Source organism: Mustela putorius, unplaced genomic scaffold, assembly GCF_011764305.1.
Source record: "Mustela putorius furo isolate JIRA1106 unplaced genomic scaffold, ASM1176430v1.1 tig00003853_pilon_pilon_pilon, whole genome shotgun sequence".
Classification (NCBI taxonomy): Eukaryota; Metazoa; Chordata; class Mammalia; order Carnivora; family Mustelidae; genus Mustela; species Mustela putorius.
The window spans coordinates 33,257,631-33,282,253 of NW_025422005.1; the positions used below are offsets into that span (position 1 = coordinate 33,257,631).

General features: G+C 46.4%; 3 protein-coding genes and 1 pseudogene across 5 annotated transcripts in view; 3 read left to right on the plus strand and 1 right to left on the minus strand.

Annotated features, from left to right (window-relative positions):
• Positions 1 to 1,301: 1,301 nt before the first annotated feature.
• LOC101688897 lies at positions 1,302 to 2,220 on the plus strand (annotated as a pseudogene).
• Positions 2,221 to 2,694: 474 nt separating this feature from the next.
• FAM183A (family with sequence similarity 183 member A) lies at positions 2,695 to 11,107 on the plus strand. The gene is made up of 4 exons (XM_013044948.2): positions 2,695 to 2,915; positions 6,116 to 6,175; positions 8,116 to 8,219; positions 10,916 to 11,107. The coding sequence occupies exons 1-4, from the start codon at positions 2,783 to 2,785 to the stop codon at positions 11,024 to 11,026; spliced, it is 408 nt and encodes a 135-aa protein (XP_012900402.1). The 5' UTR covers positions 2,695 to 2,782; the 3' UTR covers positions 11,027 to 11,107.
• A 5,513-nt stretch (positions 11,108 to 16,620) lies between these two features.
• EBNA1BP2 (EBNA1 binding protein 2) lies at positions 16,621 to 24,453 on the minus strand. Its single transcript, XM_004740598.3, has 9 exons — positions 24,195 to 24,453; positions 24,028 to 24,111; positions 23,657 to 23,826; positions 22,666 to 22,789; positions 21,155 to 21,244; positions 19,410 to 19,485; positions 18,883 to 18,976; positions 16,911 to 17,073; positions 16,621 to 16,802 (listed from the first exon to the last, which is right to left on the minus strand). The coding sequence occupies exons 1-9, from the start codon at positions 24,258 to 24,260 to the stop codon at positions 16,752 to 16,754; spliced, it is 918 nt and encodes a 305-aa protein (XP_004740655.1). The 5' UTR covers positions 24,261 to 24,453; the 3' UTR covers positions 16,621 to 16,751.
• Positions 24,454 to 24,483: 30 nt separating this feature from the next.
• Positions 24,484 to 24,623, plus strand: part of CFAP57 (cilia and flagella associated protein 57) — a 69,871-nt gene continuing 69,731 nt past the window's right edge. The window contains exon 1 of one of the 3 annotated variants that reach the window (XR_006601733.1): positions 24,484 to 24,600. The gene's annotated coding sequence lies outside the window, so the exon portion shown is untranslated. The remainder of the gene's footprint in view (positions 24,601 to 24,623) is intronic. The other 2 variants (XM_013044892.2, XM_013044906.2) reach the window with 2 other exon arrangements.

Genomic DNA, 24,623 nt, shown 5'->3' on the forward strand with positions numbered 1-24,623 from the left:
GAAGACTTCAGAGGCCGTTTGAGCCTTGCTAGAAAAAGGGACCCAGGTATGGCTCACAATAAGTAACAAAGGGGCTTCTCTAGTTCAGTCCTGGTGTAATAGAATCCGTTTGTGTTTCTGAATCGTGCGAGGGTTTATGTAATGATGTAAGCAGAAGAAAATCCCAGTACTAACTGAGCAGACATCCAAACAGCCAGCAAACCTTTACCAAACACCCATATCTGCCCATAGTAGGCCAGGTACTGGTCATGCAGAGATGGACCCAATATATTTCTCATTCTCAAGTAACTTACATGTAAACAAAGAATTTTAGTAAAGTAGTCCGGTAACTACAGATTTGGAGCAAAGCATGTCACAGAGAAAAGCTGGACTAGGGACTATGGAGTTCAGTAACTTTTTGGAAGAAGCTCACTGTACGTGAGCTCGTTATAAATAGGTCCTCTCCAGACAGACACAGGGGAAAGAGCCTTCCAGGCCAAGGAGAAGGAGTAGCAGGAGCTAAAACAAGGAGCCATTAAGGAGCTAGCCGGGTTCAGGCCTGTCCCAGACCTACACACATCCTTGAATATGCTGTGTCCCTGAATGAATGCATGGATAGATGAATCAGTGAAGTACTTAATGGAAAAGAGCATGGGCTTTGGAGTCAGACTGTATTACATGAGGTATCTGGAGTAGTCAAATTCATACAGAAAGTGCAATGGCAGTTTCCAGAGGCTATGGGGGAGCGGGCCATGGGAAGTTGTTTAATGAGTATCAGAAAATTCTGGAAATTGGTTTAATGCAATGTGAATATAATTAACACCACTGAATTATATCCTTAAAAATGATTCTAATGGTAAATTTTATGTTGTGTATTTTACCACAATTGAATTTTTTAAGTAAATAAACTATAAAGTCCTCAAGTCCCTTACATCAGGAAAGTGCTCTTCTTGGGATACCTGAGTGGCTCTGAGGTTAAGCAGCAGCCTTCAGCTCAGGTCATGATCCCAGGGTCCTGGAATCGAGTTCCACCTGGGGGTCCTAGCTCCTGAGGAGCCTGCTTTTACCTCTGTCTGTCATTCCCCTGCATGTACTCACACCCACTCTTTCTCTCTCTCCCTGACTAATAAATAAATAAAATCTTTAAAACACCCCCTCCCAAAAGTAAAGGGTTCTTCTGTCTATATTATCCCACAGATGATAAGGGCCAGAATACCTTGTCAAACTTGAAACCTTCTCTGTTTTGTGAGACAGACATTGAGAGTTTCCTTTCTAGTCATCTGCTTTAAAAAGGGAGAGGTTGGAAGCCCAGGAGACCAGAGCGAGACGCGGGGACCATGTTCCGACGCAAGCTGACGGCCCTTGACTACCACAATCTGGCTGGTTTCAACTGCAAAGATGAAACCTAATTTAGAAACTTTATTGCTTGGCTTGAAGACCAGAAAATCAGACACTACAAAATTGAAGACAGAGGTAATTTAAGAAACATCCACAGCAGTGACTGGCCCAAGTTCTTTGAAAAGTATCTCAAAGATGTTAACTGTCCTTTCAAGATTCAAGATCGACAAGAAGCAATTGACTGGCTTCTTGGTTTAGCTGTTAGACTTGAATATGGAGATAATGCTGAAAAATACAAGGACTTGGTATCTGATAACACAAAAAATGCTGACAATGCAGCTAAAAATGCAGAGTCATTGATCAATTTGGATGTAAATAATCCTGATTTTAAGGCTGGTGTAATGGCTTTGGCTAACCTTCTTCAAATTCAGCGTCATGATGATTACCTGGTAATGCTTAAGGCAATTAGCATTTTGGTCCAGGAGCACCTGACACAGGATGCAGTTGCTAAAGCAAATCAAACGAAAGAGGGCTTGCCTGTTGTTTTAGACAAACATATTCTTGGTTTTGAGACAGGAGATGCAGTTCTTAATGAAGCTGCTCAAATTCTACGATTGCTGCATATAGAAGAGCTCAGAGAGCTACAGACAAGAATTAATGAAGCCATAGTAGCTGTTCAGGCAATTATTGCTGATCCAAAGACAAAGGGGAAAGTTGGAAGATGAACGTTTTAGGATTTCAGCTTCTCACCTACTTAGTACAGTTGGGAACCATGTATGCTCTGGCATGTGTTTGGAAATCAAATGTCACATTTTCAAGGGAAGAATCCTAGAAATTTGACTATGTTCTCGAGATTTACCATCATTGCTTTTTCTTTAATAAAGTTCAGGAAAGTGGAAAAAATAAAAAATTAAAAAAATAAAAAATAAAATAAAAAGGGAGAGGTTTTTGGCGATTCACAGACCTGTACCCCTGAGGATAAAAATATATTATGTTTATAAAAAATAAAAAAAAATTTTTTTTTTTTTTAAAGGGAGAGGTTTCTGACTCCTTCCCAAATCTGTTTTAGGAAATGACTGTCCAAGGTGAGGTCCAATCAAGTCCATTACCTCCTGGGTCTGCTGCTGGATTGTGTCCTCTCCTGGCGGTATGTGGGGTTGGTCCTAGGAACCAGGCTGGATCTTGAGAGGCTGGGCAAGGTGAGTCGTCAGTCAGGGTTTGGGCTTAGGAAGCAAGCGGGCTCAGAAATAAGGTTCTGGAAGGTGCGGGCGGGGTGGGGGGATGGGCGGCCCCCGGGAGGATGTATTGGGGGGTGGTTGTCGAAGGGAGGCTGTAATCTGGGACGCTGTTGCCGGGAGACAGTGTGGGACGCGGTTGCCTGGAGACGGCGCTCCTCCCTGCTCCCTGGCCAGCGTCCGGAAGGCAGGGAGAAAGGGGTAAGAGCGCACCCAGCACCGCCAAAGCCATGGCCGGACGCCAAAAAGAGAAAGTGATCCCAGACGAGGTCCACCAGAACCAGATCCTGCGGGAATTATACCTCAAAGAGCTTCGAACCCAGAAACTCTACACACAGTACCACGTGAATCCCCTCCGCAAAGGTGAGGAGGGGCGCCCCGGGGCGGAGGTAGAAGACTGGGGTGAGCTTCCCCAGGAAGGAGGGGCCGTCGGGGTGCGGGATGGGGATGCGGGGCTGAGCACAGTGGAAGACGCCTTCTCTGACCTCGCCCCCCTCCCTAGATTTCAGGAGAGGGGTGAATAAGGGGAGAGTTTCGCTCCACATCCCACCAAAAACTTTAATGTATTAAAACGCACACACATTGGGGCGCCTGGGTGGCTCAGTGGCTTAAAGCCTCTGCCTTTGGCTCAGGTCATGATCCCAGGGTCCGGGGATCGAGCCCCGTATCAGGTTCTCTGCGGGCAGGGAGCCTGCTTCCTCCTCTCTCTCTGCCTGCTTCTCTGTCTACTTGTGATCTCTGTCAGATAAATAAATTAAATAATCTGAAAAAAAAAATAAAATGCACACACATCACTATTAAATAGTATTTTTGTGGTCAAAAGGTTGAAAGACTTTTTGAAATTTTGCTTTCTAAATAATTACATCTTGTAGGGTTTTACGTTCTATTTCCTTGTTAGGTTTTGGTTTGTCGTTAAGAAGCTAGTTGTGTTTGTGTTGTAAATAAGCTAGTTTGTTTTTCCAGGCTTTTCATATTGTCTTAAATGTTGGGAAAGTTCAGGGGGTGGGGTGGTGCTGGGCTCAGGGCCCACAGTGCCCCTCTGATAAACCGGCCCTGCCCTCACTCCTCACCTGACACATTCCTTGAGCAGTGCCCCTGAATGCCCGTGGGTCTCAGATGGAGTCCCAGACCCATGCCCCCAACCACCACCCAGCTCTCTTCCCCTGGACAAGCTGTGGGTCCCTTAAACTCCCCAGCTGGAAAACTGGGGGCAGGTGTCCCCCACCTGCTGCTACTCCAGAGGATCTTGTTTGAGGAGAAGGTACTGCAATCGTTTTCTGTCCCAGACTGAAGCCTGGAAGTCATCCTCAGTCTCTCCCTCACTGCACACATCGAAGTGGTCGCAGTCCTGGCTATTCCTTAACATTTCTCTCACCCGACCGACCCTTCCAGTGTTCTGACATCAGTGAAAGACTGTGGTGTTCGTGGAGACCTCTCCACCTGCACTCACTTGCTTCCCCCTTCTAATTAGGGCCTGAGTCCAGCCCTCTCTCCAGCCTCCCCACCAAGCCTCAGCAGGGCCCTTCTCACTTCTGTCCGCAGTGATCGGATGGGCTCCTAACTACCCTCTTCCTCCAAACTCTGTCCCCACACCACTTCCTGCTGGAGCTATGCTAAAAATGAGTTCGATCCCATCAGTCCCTCTGTAAGACCCTCAGGGACCCCCAGCTTCTGAACCAAGGTTTACCAGTCAGTGCATAAGACCCCTGTGGATCCGGCTTTGCTGCCCACCCAGCCTCCTCGGGACTCCTCTCCCCAGCCACACACTGCTCCTTTAATAAATATTTTAGTGCCTATTCTGCACCAGGCACAGGCTCCCTTCTCTCCCAACACGTCTCAATAAGTGGATTTCCTAAATACATCACACCTTTCCCCATCTTGTTACCTTTGTAATCATTGTTTCTTCTTCCAGAACTTCTCTCCCAAATTCTGGGCCCAATTCACTGTAGTCCACTGCAGCTCAGCTATGCAGAGAAAATGTAAGGTCATTTTCTAGATAAAACTTGTATATATTTAAGTTCTAGAACATGATGTTTTGACATACATACACAGTGAAATGATTACAAGAGTCAAGCTAAGTAGCATACCCATCTCACAGAGTTACCCTGTGTGTTGGGGTTGGGGAGAGAACACAGGATATGTAATGTCTTCTTTTTTTTTTTTTTTTTCAGCATAACAGTATTCATTGTTTTTTCACCACACCCAGTGCTCCATGCAATCCGTGCCCTCTATAATACCCACCATCTGGTACCCCAACCTCCCACTTCCGCCCCCGCCACTTCATACCCTGCAGATTGTTTTTCAGAGTCCATAGTCTCTCATGGTTCACCTCCCCTTCCAATTTCCCCCAACTCCATTTTGCTCAGAACTCACCTGGTTTTCCCCTGGAGCTCCCAGCCAATTTCAGGAAAACAAATCAGCGGTCCAATTCTGTTTAAACTTGGTGCATTTCCACAATTTAAATTACCTTTTCGGGTAACGTTCAGTCTTTCTAGGTCTCTGAGCTCATGTCCCTTGGGTACACGATTAGTGCGATCCATTGGGATAAAGTGAGGAAATACTAGAATTAATACTCATATGTCTGCTAGAATTTGTATTTAGGTTTACTTTTAGATATAAAGTAAGAAATTTTACTGCTCATAGTACATAGAGACATATAAATACACATGTATTAGGTGTGCACTCAGAAGTTTTTTACTGGTAGGAGTCTGAGGTTAAAAACAATTTTGGAGACCACTGGTTCCTTCTGGCTTCTGCTCATTTCCTACTACCCTCCACTTAGCTCACTCCACAGAATTATTCTGGTCTTCTCGATGTTTCTCAAACTCACCAAGCTCACACTTGGATTCCCTCACTTTATGTGGAGCTCTACTCACATGGCACATTTCCTTAGAGACCTGTCACCCCCACCTGACCATCCACACTCTACCCATGTAACGGGCTTTACTGTTCTATAGCTCTCTTATTTTTCCCAGGTATTTATTTGTTTATTGTCTGTTACCGCAAATAAGAAGCTCAGGGAGTACAGGAACTGCCTCTGTTCACAGCCCTGTCTCCTGGGCATCGGTTATTATGAGTTGAATGGATGTCTGTGGATTCTGCACCTCTGCTATCACACAGCCTCCAGGAGATATATCACCATGGGTCTAACTTTGTTTGGCTACCTGGTGTGTCTGCATCCCTGTAGGCCAGTACTGTTTGAGAGAACATTCAGCAACAATGAAACGTTTCATAGCTGTGCTGCCCCGATTGGGAGCCATTAGCCCCATGTGGCAATGGAGCCCTTGAAATGTGGCTAGTGTGCCTGTGGAATGGATTTCTAAGTGTATTTAATTTTAACCATTCAAATGCAAGTAGCCACATGTGGCTGATGACCACTGTCCTGGACAGTGCCACTCTGGACTGTGAAGTCCCTGAGAGCCTCATTCCCTGGTGCCCAATACAATACCTGACATGTGGCAGACACTCAGAAAAATGCTCAGCAGGTGTCTGGCTCGGGTGAGTCGTCAAGAGGGCGGGATGTTAATGTTGTAACGTCAACCTGTGATGCTGTTTTTCTCTAGTTCACACAATCACCAGAAAGCCCATGTCTTGGCATGATAACCTGGAGGAACCTGCAGATGGTAAGTCCTGGGCTTTGTGAACACCACCGATAGAGCCCAGATAGGCAGCTGGCTGGAGAGAACTTTCAGGGTTGTGTTAACTTGGGGCAACATTTTGATCATCTGAAAAGTAGACTCACACTCGTGAAGCTCACAGGAGACCAATATATTCAACCATATGGCCAGTTCATTGACTGTCAGGCCAAGAAAAATGCTCCTAATGGTCTTAGCAATGCATTTATATATTCATTCATCAAACATTTCGCTGTGACAAGCAGAGGTTCTGAAGTCATTTTAATGGAGTTCAAATCCTGGTTCAGCCACTCATTAACAGTGTGGCTTTGGGCAAGTTTTTTTGCCCTCCCTGAACCTATCTCTCTGGTTGTTGTGAGGATTCAACAGAATAACCCAAGTACTGAGAGCATAGAACAGTATAGTACATGGTGATCAGGAAATGCTATTACTTTCATTATTACCATGTCACTCTGATTATTATTACCATGTCACTCTGATGGGGCAGGGCGTGGGGAGGTAGAGACCTCACACCACAGTGAAGGAGACAGATGAGTAAATAGAGAACAAAATTGGGATGGCAACAGCAGAGAAAAACAGGTGCCCTAGACAGGTCGTGGAGTTCTGGGAAGTCTTCTCGGAGGAGGTGGTAACAGGCTGAGGTGGAGTAGGTCAGGTAGAGAAGACCAGAAGGACGTTCTGAGTTATATGGAAAGGCGCAGAAATGAGAGACAGCAGCACGGCCCAAGGAAGCGGGTGGCTGGGCATGGCTGTGGTCTCCAAGTGGGCGGGACCACACTCAGGAATGATGGGAGAGGTATTTGATGGAAAGCCCAATCCTTCCTGGCAAGCTCGCCTCCCTCCCCCTTTAGAGTAGAATTTGATGGAGCGAAGAGGTAAAGTTTCTCTAGGAGGACAGGGTAAGAAGGTGGGGTGGGCAGGAGGAGGGAGGATCTCAGAGCATAGCGGAGACAGCCAAGCGGATCGACTCCTAGAGCTCGTCAGAGGAAGTGGGACGTTATCTGAGGTGAAGAAACCAGCCCAGCTAGAGGAAGGGAGAGGAGCTGGGGCTGGGCAGTGGCAGAGAGAGTAACAGGCAGCGAGGGACCTGAAAGTGAGCCAGGAGTGTACTGCAAACTGTTTATATCACAGATAAGCTCAGCCCGGGGCCAGGTCTTCATGCTCAGTTGTCTTGCTGAGGTAGATATTGGCCTCCCCATCTTCCAGATGAGCAAAGTGAGGCCCAGAGAAGTTAAACCCCCCGTCAAGCTGGTAGCGAAAGGGCCAGGACTGTCTGACTACGAAGCACAGGTTCTTACCATTGTCAAACTGCCTCTCAAATTGAGACTCGATAGGGTGGAAATTAAAAATGAAATCTTTGTAAGCCCGCAAGCTGTGGAGTTACAGATCGGCATGGGGTTGGCAGCCATTCCTATAGCCGTACGGAGGATTTGGCCTGTTTACAACCCTCCTCCTCACTCTGCCATAGCCACATTGGCCCAGCTTGCTCGCACCTCAGGGCCTTTGTTCTTGCTGCCTGTCCTGTGCTTTTCCTCTGCCTCTGTCTCAGGGCTGGATCCTGCTTGGCATCCAGACCCTGGTCTCCACCTCTGCATGCCCCTTTGCTACCTCCTGCTTCAGCTGGCATCACCCTCAGATTTGTTTGTCCCCTTGGTCATTGTGTACCCTGTTGCCCCACCAAGACCACACACTTCAGGAGAGCAGGGACCATGTTCATCACATTGTGCTCTGCCTTTGGGGTCCAGAAGAGTGCCTGGTACAAGTTTGTGCTCAACAAATATTTGTGGAAAGATGAGCCTTGCAAGGCCTTGGCAGGGCCCCCAAGTCTGGGCACTGTGTCTCTAAGGAAGCCTGTGGTTTGAGTAAAGGGCATAGGAACTCTCGGCCCCAAAGCCTGCCTCCTCCATAACTCATGCCTACTTTCCCAGCCAGGTTTCTAAATCTTATCCACCATGCTGCCCTCGGGCCAAGAAAGAAATACACAGAGACACAGACCGAAAGCCAAGAAATTGGATGGGACTCAGAGCCCTTGGTAAGTGTGGCTTCTTCACCTAGGAAGCAAGAGGCAACAGAGGCCATTGGTTAAGAGAACAGTAGATGAGGCCAGACTGCCTGGGTCTGAACTCTGGCTGCCACTTACCAGCTGTGTGACCTCGGGTAAATCACAAAGCTCTTCCGTGACTCCATGTCCTCAGTGTAATATGGAGATAGCAGAGATACTACAGAATGCGCTAATTTGTAAGGTGCTTAGAGCAGTGCCCAACACATAGCAGACATCATCTAGGTGTGGACCAGACAAAGCTTGCTGGTGACTGCCTGGGTCTACTCTGCCAGTTTCTAGCAGGGTGGTCGGCACATCACGTGACCTCACAGAGTTCCATTCCTTTATCTATAAAATGGGAACGCTGGTAACATGCCCCTTGTTGGATCGGAAAGGCCTGGGAGCTGCCAGGAGCCCGGGAAATGGGATCATCAGCATGTTGTCACCCTGCAATGAGACAGGGCTTCTGGTACGAGGACAGTTTGAATTTCCTGCCACATCTGCCTTTTTACTTGCCCACGTCTTTGATCACATAGACTGTCTTAGTTTTTAAGTTAAATGCGCCAGCCTTTTCCGTCACTGTTTCTGGGATGTGTGCCTTTTTAGGAAAGCCTTCAATATTCAGAGTAGTCAGGTGACTAGCTTTCCTTCTAGATTTCTCTCCAAGTTGTTGTGTTCTTTTTAACACTTGGCTTTTAGTCCATCTCTGTATTTGGTGCCTGATGTTAAGCTGGAGACGCTCTCCTCAGCTACGGCAGAACGTCCTGCGGTCCCTCAAAAGCACCGGGATCTCGTACACCCCGTCTCCTTAGTGGATGCTTCCCGCAGCCTGCCTCCTGACCCCAAACCTATACTCCTCCAGGAGATCCTCCTCGTCCTTCAGGACTGCTAAGGAGTCACCTCTTTATAAAGCACAAGTAAGGGATGTGCATCCCACACTCCCCACCAGGCAGATTTGGGCACCTTCCCCTCCTGCTACTGGGGCACCGCGTGCCTCCAGCTTCCGCACCAGTCAGCTCAATTCTGTGTATCAGTGTAACATGGTGGCTCTAGAGCCAGACAGCTGGAGTTCAAATCCCGGCTCCACCACTTTCTAGCCGTGGGAACTGAACCTCTCAACTCCCAGTTACCTATCTTAAAAGGGGAATAATAATACTGGCCCTTGAAGGCGTGTTGTGGGGATTAACAGAGACGCTGTGTCTAAACTGCTTAGGGCAATGCCCGGTTGTCGTCCTCCACTGAGCGTGCACCCTTCTTCCCAAGACCGCCACATCCTGTGGTTCTTACCTTTCTACTCTGGGGCCTCGCCTTCTCTCCCATTTATACAGCTCCAGTCTGGGGCATGTGGGTCTGCTGCAGGGAAACTGGAAGAAATAGCTCGGGAAGGAGGGAAGGAAGGGGAGAGAGGGAGGAAGGCAGAGAGGGAAGGATTGATTGAGTGAAAAGCTTCTCCTTTACAACAGCTCCTCTTCAGATGTGGGGCTCACCCTGAAGAGAGGACCCTGGGAGACAGGAAGTGGGTCCAGCAGGAGCACCCCACCTTCCCAGGGGGACTGAGTCCCAAAAGAGCCGTGCTCAAACAGACAGAGGAGGAGGATGGGTGGGGGGCTGACTTAAGAGTGAATGGGGGGGGTGCTGGAGGATTGTGAAGGGAAAGACGAATTATCTGAGTTATTCAACCAACTTTAAAAATTACTACAAAACACAAATAATTTAATTCGCTGTTCTTCATTTTCTTAAAGAGGAAAGGCTGGGCCCCATGGGTACAGAGTGGGCGTGTGGAAATGCATCTTTGACCCGCATGTCTCAGGGCAGGGCCAGTGGGGGTGCCCCGGCTAGCCCTGCCCCGCTCCAGCCTCTCCAGGCCTGGCCGATAAGGGACTGTGTGCGCCAGCCGTCAGCCTTCGCTGTGAGCTGTGTTGGGTCTACAAACAACGCCACACCTGTTCATCACAAACATAGGGAACTGTGCTGTTGGATGGCGCTGGTGGCAGAGTAAGAAAGTACAGGCCCCAAAAGTTAGATCCAGGTGTTGTGCAGCCATAAAAGGGAATTAATCCAGAGATTCAGAGTGATATAACTGGGGGCCAAAGATCAGCCCGAATTTAACTTAGAGCTCCCTGCCCTCTAGCAGAACCTCACCCTGGACAAACAGACAACCCCAGTCCCAATACTGGGACACTGGGGAAGCCACACTCAAACACCTCTCGGCTTCTGCTCTCCTAGTAACATTTGATGGAAATGTATCCTGAATATTCTGAGTTCGTCTTAGAGCTTCTATCAGATTTATGTGTCTGAGTGCTCGCCCTTAGCCCTCTGTGTAACCACATCAACAACACCCATTCTTTCAGTGACAGATGTGTCCTGAACCTCTAGTGTGTGCTGGACACTGTTCTAGGTGTTGGGGATAAGCAGTGACTGAATCAGGTATAGCAGCCGCCCTCCTGGGGCTCACGTTCTAGGGGACCAAGAGTCCAGAGGTGTGGCCTCCAACGCAGGTGTGGGAAGGGTAGTGCAGCAACTTGGCCTAGGTTATAACTGTTTTGATGTAAATGCTGTCATTTCCATTCCCAAACAAGGTTGCGCCAGGAGACCTGGAGATGGCACACTGGAGCCCAGGTCCTTGCAGCGACGTGGTCCCTTCCCCACAGAGGCTTCCTTTTGATGCCTTGTGTTCTCTTATCTAGGTCAACCCGGAACGTGATGACCGCAGGCTGAACCACTTCAGGGTCTACAATGATATCACACTGTACAAAGCTAAAATGTGGAGCTTGGGAGAAGATGATCGCCACAAGTAGTCTTCCAGCGGTGATGGTGGCCCTGTCTTCCATACCCAACGTGTGTGCAGCTTGGATGAATAAAGATTACTTTCAAGCCTCGGTCTGGCTTTTCCCGAGTCTCACATTTCTCCTTTCTGCCCACGTCCACTGCTTCAAATCCTTGATCTTATAAACCAGTGGCAGAATTCCAGGTTAAGATGCAAACAATATTCCCTCTGAATATTCTGAATAACTCTGAATTCCCTCTGAATATTCCCACAATATTCCCTCCTCAGACCCCAGTAAAGGACAATGAAGAGACAAAAATGTATGAATGCGAGACTGGGAGAGGAACATCAGCATCCAAGAAGACTGAAGACGTATTTCGGAGATGGAAAGCTGATGGAAGAAGGTGAGGAAACCACACATAGGACACGCTGAGTGGAACACATCGGAGCACAGAGCCCTGGAGAGAGGTGCAGGACTTGGAGAGAAGGGGTGTGAAGCACGGAACCAAAAATGGACACTGGCATAAAGAGCATCTCCCCACACACCAACCAGGCATGGAGCATCTCCCACACTGGAGGCCTACTCTTGGAGAAATGGGGAAAGCCCAGGGCTCAGGGACAGTGCATGAAACACAGGGTAGGAATGAGGTGTGAGGCTACAAACAATGAAAATCCGTGAAAGGAAGCTTGACCCCATAGGCCACACATATATTGCATTTTTACCTTGGGATTGAAGCCGAAAGGTTCTTCTCCAGAGAAATGAAATGGCTCTAAAGAAATCCCCCCCCACCCAATGTACTACCATTTGAAGGTCCTGAGGAGAAAGAGGCAGAGAACTCCAGGCTGCTGAGCACACGGAGATGTGGGGGGGGGCACCCCAGAGCACACAGAAGCCCCATGCCCACCCCCACTTTGCTCCATGTAGCTCTCACCTTTGGCTGTTCTGAGTTATGCCCGAAAGGGTGAAGCTATAGATCGCTGAGATCACTCCTGCTTTTGGAACCTGACAGCATCTAATGGAAGTCTGCAAATCTGAGTGGACTTGCCCTGGGAGACCTTTTCATAAAATATGGTGAGGACTAATCATTAATGACTACTCGGGCATCTAGAAATGTGCCCTTTTGCTATAAGGGACCTGTGCTATCATAGATCTACGATAGACCTGTCCCTGGTTCCTGACACAAAGCTCTAAATCCCATGTCATTTCCTGAGAGGGTGATAGGGACACCTTTTATTCTAATGAGGCAACCCTTAGCAGCCTCTAGGTAGCTTCAGAATGGGGGCCCACTCACCAGAAAGACCAAACCTTGGTTAGAAACTTGGAATTTTAGCCCCACTCCATCTCTAGGGAGGGAAGAGGGACCATCACCAATGGCCAGTGACTTAATACAATCATGCCGACCTAGTGAAACCACCATGAAAACCCCTAAACTCAGGGTTGGAGAGCTTCAAGGCTGGTGAACACGTCAAGGGCTGGGTGGGAAGGTGTCATGCCCAAAAAGGGCATGGAAATACCGAGCACCCTCCCCACCTCCATACCTTTAGAACATTTTGTCAAAATATTAAGATCCCCTTGTCTGATTTTTGGCAAGCAGCTCATTTTTCTGGTCCTGCACTACTGTGCAAAGTGAGGACAGCCTGTGTATACAGTAATAGCTTCCTCTCTCTCTCTCTTTTCTTATGTTGAGTTAGTGAATGTGTTATATTTCAAGGAACAGACCTGCAGGAGCAGGGAGAACAGACCTGCAGGAGCAGGGACAGCTTTCAGAGCCAACAACTCGGTGATGAGAAAGAACCAGGGATCTGATCTACTTTATAATTTACACAGGATCAGAGTTAGACTCACATCTCTGCCTATTGACTGTCTGCCTTTTACACTCTCCTTGAAATACAATCTCCAAGATGAAGGGATTTTTAAAAGCTCATCAAAGTACTAAAACCCCACAAAACAGATAATCATGTCAAAAAAAATGGGCAGGGGATGCCTGGATGGCTCAGTGGGTTAAGCCGCTGCCTTCGGCTCAGGTCATGATCTCGGGGTCCTGGGATCGAGTCCCACATCGGGCTGTCTGCTCAGCAGGGAGCCTGCTTCCTCCTCTCTCTCTGCCTGCCTCTCTGCCTACTTGTGATCTCTCTCTGTCAAATAAATAAATAAAATCTTTAAAAAAAAAAATGGGCAGAAAACATGAACAGACACTTCTCCAATGAAGACATACAAATGGCTAACAGACAAATGAAAAAAATGTTCATCATCACTAGCCATCAGGGAGAGTCAAATCAAAACCACATTGAGATACCACCCTACACCAGTTAGAATGGCCAAAATTAACAAGACAGTAAATAATGTGTGTTGGAGAGGATGTGGAGAAAGAGGAACCCTCTTAACTGTTGGTGGGAATGCAAGTTGGTACAGCCACTTTGAAAAACGGTGTGGAGATTCCTTAAGAAATTAAAAATAGAGCTTCCCTATGACCATGCAATTGCACTACTGGGTATTTACCCCAAAGATACAGATGTAGTGAAAAGAAGGGCCACCTGTACCCCAATGTTCATAGCAGCAATGGCCACGGTCACCAAACTGGAAAGAACCAAGATGCCCTTAAACAGATGAATGGATGAGGAAGATGTGGTCCATATATACTATGGAGTATTATGCCTCCATCAGAATGGATGAATACCCAACTTTTGTATCAACATGGATGGGACTGGAAAAGATTCTGTTGAGTGAAACAAGTCAAGCAGAGAGAATTAACTATCATATGGTTTTCCTTATTTGTGGAGCATAAGGAATAACGAGGACATGGGGAGATGGAGAGGAGAAGGAGTTGGGGGAAATCGGAGGGGAAGACAAACCAGGAGACACTGTGGACACTGAAAAACAATCCCAGGGTTTTGGAGGGGCAGGGGATGGGAGGTTGGGTGAGGCTGGTGGTGGGTATTATGGAGGGCACAGATTACATGGAGCACTGGGTGTGGTGCCTAACAATGAAATCTAGAACACTGAAATTAAAAAACAAAAAACAAAAAACAAAAAACGACTGTTACATGCAAAGAAAACAATAAAACTAGTTATTTGGTGGACTAGAATTTAAAACATTAAACACATTGAGAATCAACTGTTTTGTTTATAAAAAACAAAACAAAACAAGTGTTTGCCTGTGTTAATGTGTACAGGACACGGAGCAAGTTTCCTCTCCATGCTTTGGTAAACTGTCTTCCTCCTAAGTTTGGAGTTGGTTCCACCACGTCAGCAGCCTCAATGCCCGGGGCTGTAATGGAACACAATGGGAGGCTGATACGACCTGCACCCCGGTGATACTTCACAGGCTGACATGGTAGAGGTGACATGATGACTTCTATGAAGTATATCTCTGAAGTTTAGGACAGTGATTCTATTTGTTATCCAAGAAAAAAAAAGGAAGAAAGGTAGGTACACAGTTTTCAATTCTTTCTTTAAAAGTACTAGCAGTAATGAGTTACTTTTGGCCTTACCAGTATGAACTGTTAACATGTATTCTTTCTTAAAACTCTCAATATGTTCCACACATAATCCAAAGTCTTGAACCAATTCTGAGGCTCCTTATTTGAATTACTTTGCATTACCCCGGGCACTAAGAGTGTAGATTATCAAAAACCGGTCAGGGTAAAACATTTTGGTCTTCTGAACACATGACCTGTTTGCTCAGAATGTTGTTAACTGAAATGCATTTACGAACACTAAGTTCATTGTTTTTGTACCAGAAAGAATCATATGGAACCAGAAATGTCCTTTTTTATATACCAATGATGCTACAAAAAAGGAAACAATGTGATAATACATTACTTTTTCTGCTTAAAAATATACAGTTCTCAGGTATTTCCAGCTGCCTTAATGTATGCTTTCTAAACTGGAATGGAGAAAAGAAAGGTAAACAAACTTCCTACCCTCAACACAGAGTAAAACCCAACATGCAATGTGGCTTTCCTACCCATGTCCGACCTATGTCTCACCACCAGCCAGCATCTGAGTACCTCTCAAGTATGTACCATGAAGGCTCAGACATTATGGAAAGCCCCCCAGCAAAATAATTCCAAGCAGGTATAAACCCTTACCATATGGCAGGCAATGTTCTAAGCATTTTACATATACTAACTCATTTAAAGCTGACAGAAACTGTATTTGGTAGATATTCTTCTCATGTCTATACAGAAATGACATAGCACAGAGAAATTAACATGCCCAGGGTCAAACAGCAGGTAAGCAGTAGAAACAGGTGTTAAACCCAGCAGTCCGTGCTCTTGACTTCCATACAGCTCGACATGAAAAAGGGGGATCATAATGAACAGGGAGGGGCTGGGGGAAACCCAAGGAAACAGAATGAAAGGAACAGAGGAAAACTCTTAAAAAACCAAAATCAAAATTCACATTTTGAGATAAGAGAATAAAGAACTGGGGGATAAAATGGAAAATGAAAGCTAAAATAAATATTCACTAAATGATTAGGAACAAAAAATCAAAGAAATCTTTTCTCTAAAGTGGAACTAAAATACAAACTTAGAAGATCATCAGAAGGGGTTCAAAATTTGACCAACAGAAACTCCAGAATTGGGATGCCTGGGTGGCTCAGTCGGTTAAGTGGCTGCCTTTGGTTCAGGTCATGATCCCAGAGTCCTGGGATTGAGTCCCACATCGGGCTCCTTGCTCCGTAGGGAACCTGCTTCTCCCTCTGCCTCTGCTTGCCACTCTGCCTGCCTGTACTCTATCTCTCTGACAAACAAATAAATAAAATCTTTAAAAAAAAAAAAAAGGAAGGAAGAAAGAAAAGAAACTCCAGAATTAGAACAAAGAAAATAGGGAGAGGCTATCAAATAAAATTTGCCAGAACTGAAGATCTAGCATCCTTCCAAATATCCTCACCAAAGAATAATAACAGGTCCATGCCAAGACATGTCCTCATGGAATTTCAGATCACAGGAGAAGAAAAGATTCCAGAGAGAAGAGAAGGAATGGCAGCAACTTTTCAGTGGGGAGAGGAGGCAGTATGCAACAATCTCAGGGCAACTCCCACCAACCAAACTAAAGGCAACATCAGAAAGGCAGGAGTCCCAAAGGTCTCTTTCCTAGGAAGATACTAAAAGACGGTACATAGAAAAAGAAGGCATAAGCTAAGATGGGAATGGGATCCAGGAAATAGACCAATCTAAATGGTCTAGAAGAGACAGGGTGAGAGCTATATGACAGACCTAGGTTAGAGCAGGAAATTATAAAGTGGATAAAATGACATGTGTCTAGGGAAAAATAAGGATCTACAAGGAAAATTAGGCACACTGAAAAAATACAAAGTAATAATTAACTCAAGGAAAACCCAAAAGCTGTACCACAAAAGAACTTTTATCCTAGTACATCTGGCTGACAATGAAGGTATTTAAACAGTCACAATGATATAACCACTGACTCCTGATTTATCTAAAATCATGATACAATTAATTAGGATGAGGTAGGTCTAAGTTAAATCTTCATCTATCATAAAGGAACAGCAATTTGGACTCAAAACCTAAGTAATCATCAATAAATAGCAATCTTACTTAATATGTAAAAGTAACTTTTCCACCTTTTATTACTGAGTTTTTAACCAAGATTCTATGTTTCTTTGAAAATTTTTTAGTTTATTGGAAAAACTTTTTACAAAAATATTCCAACAGAAGAAATACAACTGTCTAGTGAAATCCCAAGCCTGCAACCCCTTTTCTTGGTTCTTTGTGTACGAAGATGCTGTTCAGCGTGCTCTGCTCTTCATTTTCTCTCTTGTCCGTTTTCCAGGCCTCTTCTACAGAAAAAAAAAAATACCACAGGTGATCACACAGCAACTTGGCCTTCTGCCCTAAGAAAGGGAAGGGTGCAGGTAGGTATGGGATAGGACCCATGGCTCACTTACATTTGATCCTTTCTTCCCAGGTCTCTTGAGGCCCTTGCCATGAGCCGTCTTGGCCCGGAAGCTGGATACATCATCATAGCTCTCACGCGTGTTCCACTTGGAGCCTTTCTTCTTTCCACCAAAGCCAAACTTCTGGTTTTTATACCGCCGCTTAGCGTTGGGCCTGGAAAAAAAGCAGGCTTACCGGTCACCCACGGCACTGCAAATCCTGATGATTCCCATGGCCCACCAATACCCTTATTTTCCAGTCTATAAGCAAAAGCTCTTAGATGTTACTGTTACCCAGAATCTCATCCCTGGCCCTACACCCTTAACTCTAAAAACTCCCCAGGCAAGCCCATCTACTTATGGTTTTAACTACTGGAGCACGAAAACAAAACAAGATCCAAGAAAGGATCCATATGTATCTTGTGGCTCAACATTTATCTCTGGAAAGCTTCTATTTTAACTAACTCTTGCTAGATCATTCTCAGATGTTTCTACTCCTTTCAAGGATAGAACATACAGTTAACATTCAAATGTAATATATTTTAAAAACTGGTCATCCCGTAGGAAGCTCAAATTCAGCATATCCAAGATCACACGCCATCTCCCTTCCTAGCCTGGTTTCACCTCCTGTGTATGAACACTGACTCAAGGATGGTGGTCCTCCCACCTATTCCAGCCTCCCAGGCTAGAAACCTGGGCACCAGCCTTGATTCTTCCCTCTTTCACTCTCTACGCCCAACACAATTACGGAGTGCTGCTAATTTAACTTCTTGAATATTTCAACCCTTTTTCTCTTCTCGGCCTGTTACCACCTTCAGCTCATTATCATTGCTCTCTGGACTCTGTAGAAGCCCCCTAGTCAGTTTCCCTGCCTCCCTCAGGTCCATCCTTTAACACAGTTAAACTGTACCACTGTACCACTACAGTTTTTCAAACACATGACTATGACCTGCTCATTATTTTGAGTAAAGCCATCAAGGTCTCCCTCACTGCCTACTGGATAAAACCAAGCTTCGGAACAAGGCAAACATTGCATCTGTGACTCAGCCCAGGCGCCCCTCCAGCTATATCTCACCTCCCCGAGACTGCCCCACACTGCACTCCCCGCAGTACCAGATGCTTGCTATTCCTCATACACAAACCTGCTTCTGCTCATTTGCGTTCTTCATTCTTGAAGCTGAAACCTGTGTCTCTCCTTTTCTTCTGGTTAATTCTTCTTGCTTATCCTTCAGACTAGGCTCAGGTGGGACCCTCCTCCAAAGAGCCATCCTCACACCCTGATCTCCAGACCAGGTCAGCTATTTCTAAAATGTGCTTCTGCACTATGTCTTAAATGCCTTTATCATGGCATTAATATATTCTACAGAAATTATCATTTCCCCCAGGCCTGGTGTCCAGGGATGCATAAAGGTAAACTAAGAAGAAAATAATAATATCCACCATTAGACCTTTAAATCTGCATAATGCTACGAGGGCATACTATTTTCTCATTTTCACAGACAAGGCAACTAATATTTAGGAAGGTCAAGTAACTTGCTCAAAGCTACCCAAAATGGCAAACTCTAGACCCGAACCCTATGTCTACACTCCAAACCATCATACCGTGAGATGTGGAATCAACTTTTACTGAGTATTCACTTAAAATGTGCCAAGTCCTTATATCACCCTACTTCAGGGTTTTGTTGTTGTGTAGTTAATTATTTTTTAAAGTAAGCTCTATGTCCAACGTGGGACTTAAACTCATGACCCCAAGATCAAGAGTCAAATGCTCTACCTGACTGAGCCAGCCAAGCGCCCCCTAAGTCACTCTACTTTAACCTTCCAAGACTGATAGGGCTAAAAGGACCATCCCAAAGGCCCATACGCCTTGGCCACAGGCGGCACTGTGCTCTCTCAGCTCTGAGCCCACTCCTGGGGAGTTCCCCACTGTACTCAGACTGCTTGCCCAGTACCCACCACAAAGCCGAAGCAAAACCCCTCATACCCCTTCTTCATCTGCTGGCCTTTTGCTCCTTCCTTCGTTCTCCGTGCAACAGGCTTCTGATCTCCCTCAAGGAAATCCAGTTTATCAGAAAAGCCTAGGGGTGAACAGGTACTTTGATCAGCACCAACACATTTTATTTTTTTGAAGATTTTATTTATTTATTTGACACAGAGAGAACAAGCATAACACGGGGACTAGCAAAGGGAGAGAAAGAAGCAGACTCCCCGCTGAGCAGGGAGCCCAATGCAGGGCTCGATCCAAGGACCCCAGGATCATGACCTAAGCAGCAGACCCTCAGCCGACTGAGCCACCCAGGCACTCCAGCACCAAAACATTTTAAGAAAAGCTGAAGCTTCCAAAGAAGGTTGTTACTTGCTAAATCAATTTTAAGAGGCACATTCTGCTCCCCATGCTGTCCCAAACTTTAGGTCCAACGGTTTGAAATCAATCAAGGCTCTACAGCAACAGGTGTTAAAATCAGCAGCTGCCCCCACTCTCCTGTATCCTTAGACAGGAGGTATACTGACCTTTCTGATATTTCTTAATGGCATTCATCATATGTGTTTTCTCTCGCTGCCTCTTCTGAAGAACCTCTGTTTGCACCTGGGACATGAACACAGGGCTGTCACACCCACTCCAGACCATCATCCCCGTGAGTGTCTCCATCGTCTTGGTAACAATGCTGTGCTACCATCCCCACTGAACTTTTACTGTGTGCCACAACTATGTTAAGGCTCTAAGTATATTCTTAGTTTATCTCCTCAACTACCCTGTGAAGTAGAAATTCCTATCACCCCCCCGAAAATGAAGCACAGAGAGTAACTTGTGTGAGTCACACAGTTAGAAAGTGCACAGCTGAATTCACACCCCGAGTCTGCACTCTTACCCCATTCCACAATCCTACCTACAAAACTAGGTCTAGTTTTACATCTAGATCTAGGCCTACATCCAATTCTCAGATTAAGTATCTAGCCCCTACTGTTAGTAAGCAAGAAAGTATCAAAAGAAACAATCTCGCAAAAAAAAAGAAAAAACTAGCCATAAGGACAAAAACAGAGGATTCCACTCGAAAGCAGGGTTTCTCAATATCAATTCTACTGATCACTTAGGATCACTCTCTACTGGGCAGTGGACGGCCTGTCCTGGGCATTGTAGGACACCTAGCAGCTTCCCTGCTGTCTACCCACTAGATGCAAGTAGCACTCTCCCCTTCGAGACATGACACCAAAGATGTCTCCAGGCATTGCTAGATGTTCCCTGGTAAGGCAAAATTATCCCCAGTTGAGAACCACTGCCGTGACATTTCTTCAAATAACAAATGATGAGTTAATAGGCCCAAGTAAAAGTTGTCTTTGCCTTTGATCAGTTGGGTTCTGTTACTGCCAACTATCCAGGTCTTTGAGTTGACCTCAGCCGTCAACCACCAGATCGATACAATACATGCACAGCTGCCCTTCTGCAAAGAACAGGATGCTGATCTACTCTTACTCCTTGGAGGACCTGTCAATGACGTAACTCCAATATGGAGAGCAGCTCAGCACCCCAGACCATGAACGTTTATGCCCAAAATGTTGACAAAGTCTGAACACTCGCGCTGATCCTCCCCACACTCACTTCTTCCCACAACCCTGACTTTAACTCCTGTCATCTTCTTTCCTAAATGGCCACGAAATAAAGGAGAAAAACCAAGAAGGGTTTCCCTAGATATTACGGTAGAACTCAGACATCCATTGGTCAAGCACATAGGAGCCATTTTTCTCCTCAATTGGATGACAATCAATAATATGGTTCTTTGAAAGGCTTTTCAGTTATCCAGACCAGTGATTCTCCAACGCTGGATGCATTTCAGAATCACATGAGAAGTTTTTGGGGGAAGGGAAGACAATACACACAGATTCCCAGACATTCTGAAACCTAGAAATCTGTTTTGAAAGATTTCCCCCGGTGATTGTGCTGTGAGGTCAGGTTTGGACCCCACCGGTCTGGACCCACTCCTTCACTGCACAGATGTGCCAATGAAGCCCAGCAAAATGAATTATTTCCCAGCAGTGACCATGCCCCGCCACCACCACCCCCTGCCAACCGCTCATCCCTTGAGACCCTGGTATCAAGGAAAGATGGTGTTTATATCCAAGCACAGACGGCCTCTTTGAGGAGAGATAATCAACACAAGACGGAACACACACACACGGCACAGAACCAGATCTGACCCCGGCACCCCAGCCTGATAGATACTCGGCCTCATTCTAAGCCCGCACACTCTCCTTCTCACCTTCTTCCCGTATTTCCTAAGCGCCCGCAGCTGCTTCGCCTTTTCAGACTTCTCCATGGCCGCCTGTTTAGCCTGCAGCTTCTGTCGAATCTAAAACACAAAATGTTGTCAGCTTATGTTATTTGAGTCTGGCCCGACCACTATTTAAGGTGCACTGGAGTGGGACCAGATCTTCCCAGTTCTGCAAACTAGGGCTCAAAGGAAACTTGGACAAGAGGCCCAAAGGCTGAACACTTTGTCCAAGATACTGAAAGCATCAGCAGTAGAACCTGAAAGGGACCTTCCCAATCTCAGTGTGCTGTTTGTTCTGTTACGCAAAGCTGCCGGCTTGCATTCTGCCAGGAGAAACGAACTTCTCCCCAACCCTACTGTCTGCAGACTCGTGAAACCAGCATGCAGCCTCAGTTCCCTTCTCCAATATACGAGATACATGTTAAAAACTCAAACCAGTATCCGGTACCCAGCCTCTTCCATCAGATCAGCCAGTTCAGTCAAAGGGTAAGCGCTCGTCAGGATAAGTGTACAGAGATATGTCTGAGCTCATCTCTAAATTAGCTTCCCCAAGTACCACTGAGACAAGAGTTCCCTAAAATCCAGAGACCCAACTATTGGAAGAGATCTTGGATTAAATTCTGGCAATTCTCTTCCTCCCAAAGTTAAATGAGGGCCAAGTTCTGTCTAACTGGAAATTATATTACATCTGATATTAATTAGTCCCTCATCTTAGAAAACACTGAGGCCCAGAAAAAAAGGAACTGTTTACAAGTTATAGTCCCAGCCCGTGACAATGGCAGAACAAGAAGTGTGTTTATTCTACACACCATACCATGACCACACCAGCTAAGAAATGCAAAAGGCCATCTTTATCTCTGAAACCACAGTTCTTATAGTACTTCTCCTCCCCTTAAATGTTTAAATTAGGGGAAAAAAATCATCCTTGTTTTTCTAATTGGTGGTGACTGGCATGAGTCTGAAGTAGACAGTTCTAGTAATTGTCCTCTGACAACCACTTCCCTATTATTGGGCTTAGTCTTTTTAAATGTAGTAGGAGGGGCACCTGGGTGGCTCAGTTGGTTGAACGTCTGCCTTCAGCTCAGGTCATGATGCCAGGGTTCTGGGATTGAGCCCTGCACCCGGCTCCCTGCTCCACAGGGAGTCTACTTCTCCCTCTGCCTTTCCGCCTGGCTTGTGCTCTCTCTCCATCTTCCAAATAAATAAATAAATAAAATCTTAAAAAATTTAAAAATAAATAAATAAATGTTGTAAGAGATGAGGTGCCTGGGTGGCTCAGTCAATTAACTGTCAGCCTTCGGCTCACGTCATGATCCCAGAGTGGGGAGCCTGCTTCTCCCTCTCCTTCTGCCTGCCGCTCCCCCTGCTTGTGCTCACTCTCTCTCCCTCCCTGTCAAATAAATAAATAAAATCTTGAAAAAAAAGTTACAAGAGATAAGTCAGCTACCCACACTTAAGTATAAAGTCTTCGCTTTCCAGAGGAAACCTTTGGGTCTTACCTTCTGCATCTGTTGATCAGACTTGGCCATCTCTGCAAAATAGTCAGTGGGCCTCTTCGTAGGGACTTTGAGCTGATGGAGGCGGGGTAATACCGCCAACACTGCAGCCTGGGCCTGCCGGTAGCTGAGGATGGAGGACAGTGTGATATGGGACAAACTGGGCAATAAGCTAAGAGAGAGAGACCTTCTATTCCTTCTCACTTGCCTATCTGACAAGGATAACCTCAGAGTTATCCATGATCAGAAAAATTCTCAACATCTGACTTCCACCAGCAAGAACACACACACAAATGCAATAAAACCTCTTTTACTTGGTATCTAGGAGAAATTTAGCCCTTTTTAGAAGGGGAATTCTGCTAAAAAAAAAAAATTTTTCATTTAAAAGAGTGACCGCACTTGGGCCACCTGGGTGGCTCAGTGGTTAAAGCCTCTGCCTTCAGCTCAGGTCATGACCTCAGGGTCCTGGGATGGAGCCCCGCATCGGCCTCTCTGCTCCGCAGAGAGCCTGCTTCCCCCTCTCTCTCTGCCTGCCTCTCTGCCTACTTGTGATCTCTCTCTCTCTGTCAAATAAATAAATAAACAAAAATTTTAAAAAAAGAAACAATGTGGTTTAAAAAAAAATAAAAGTACCCATCAACTTACAAACTAGTATCAATTATGAATTCTTATGTAATCACTGGAAAAAGTTCACATAAGAACCTACCAGAAGCAAGTTTTTGTTAAAATAACTGAAAGTACAAAGTAACTCTAAAACTAAATACTTCGAAATAAAATTTAAAAATAAACTGGACTTTGAATTATAACTGGTGGACCCAGCAGGCGCTTGTCTCACCCACGCACAATCTCCTTAGCTCTTTTGAATATTAAGAAGCCCTCTTTCTTACTCTCAGGCTTATGACAACGTCCGAGGAGTACAGGTACACTACTTCCCCCGCAGCCCCCTCCCTCTAGCACAGGGACCCATAATTCCCACACCTGAAAACAAACATACAAGCTCATCTCCCGCTGGAAGTCATCTTCTGGATCAACAGCTTTCTGATCCTTATTCTGAGGTGTTGACTGAGGTCCACTGACTTCCGGCACGGGACCCAGGGTCACATCAAGCCTTTCAACCCACTCCAGATCCCGCTTGAATTCAGCCAAACACTGCTTCAGGCCACTCTAGGAAACCCAGACACAGAGCCAGCATCAAGGACACAGGCCAACGGACAAAGCCCTAACCCCCACAACCGGGTCGGGAACTGACCCTCCGGGCACTGCGCAGGCTGAGTCTTCCCTGGGACAAGAACTCCGCCTGAGAAGCACAACAGTGTCTCATGAGCATCCCGTGTCCCAGGACTCCGGCCAGGCGCCCAAGCTCACCACGTCGTTTACAGCCTTCTTCGGCCCCTCCAGCACGACATTGAGGCCTGGCTTCAGGAGTCCCCGCGAAAACGCATCCTGCAACTGCAGAGCACAGTGGGCAGTCAGCACCGGGGGAGTGAGGACCTTCTCCCGCGCCCTGCCCCGCGAGCCCGGCTGACACCTACCTCTCGGTCTGTGACCAGAGAATCATCAGAATCCGAGTCCGAACCTGACAGCGGGGGAGTGTCCATGTCCCAGCGAGTGCGCGCGTCCACGCTACTCTAACTCGCCGGATGGCCCGAGGCCCGCTCGGCCGACCAGTGGCGCCTCTAGCCGCGACTGCCTGTCCCCACCCGGTGCTCTCACACCGCTGCCCACGTGGACCAGAGCGGCACCAGCAACCACTGTTCTCCGCAGCTGCGGCCCTCTTCGACAGGGACTTCCGCTTCCGGCTGCAGAATCACACTTCCGGTCTGCCGTTGCTATAGGAACCACCCCGGCGTCTGAGAGAGACAGGATTGCTTGGGACCCGTAGGAGTTCTACCGCTGGATACACGAGTAGTCTGGTGATCCGGAGCGAAAGAGCGAAAGGTGGGAGCGCGTAGCTGGGGGTC

What these genes read in the sequence shown, in the direction of transcription:
- FAM183A (XM_013044948.2), top strand. Translation starts at nt 2,783, where the DNA reads ATGGCCGGACGCCAAAAAGAGAAAGTGATCCCAGACGAGGTCCACCAG. An exon ending in CGTGAATCCCCTCCGCAAAG is followed by an intron (nt 2,916 to 6,115) that starts GTGAGGAGGGGC and finishes GTTTTTCTCTAG; the next exon opens with TTCACACAATCACCAGAAAG. An exon ending in GATGGGACTCAGAGCCCTTG is followed by an intron (nt 8,220 to 10,915) that starts GTAAGTGTGGCT and finishes TCTCTTATCTAG; the next exon opens with GTCAACCCGGAACGTGATGA.
- EBNA1BP2 (XM_004740598.3), bottom strand. Translation starts at nt 24,260, where the DNA reads ATGGACACTCCCCCGCTGTCAGGTTCGGACTCGGATTCTGATGATTCT. An exon ending in AGAAGGCTGTAAACGACGTG is followed by an intron (nt 23,827 to 24,027) that starts GTGAGCTTGGGC and finishes TGGGTTTCCTAG; the next exon opens with AGTGGCCTGAAGCAGTGTTT. An exon ending in TTAGGAAATACGGGAAGAAG is followed by an intron (nt 19,486 to 21,154) that starts GTGAGAAGGAGA and finishes TTCATGTCCCAG; the next exon opens with GTGCAAACAGAGGTTCTTCA.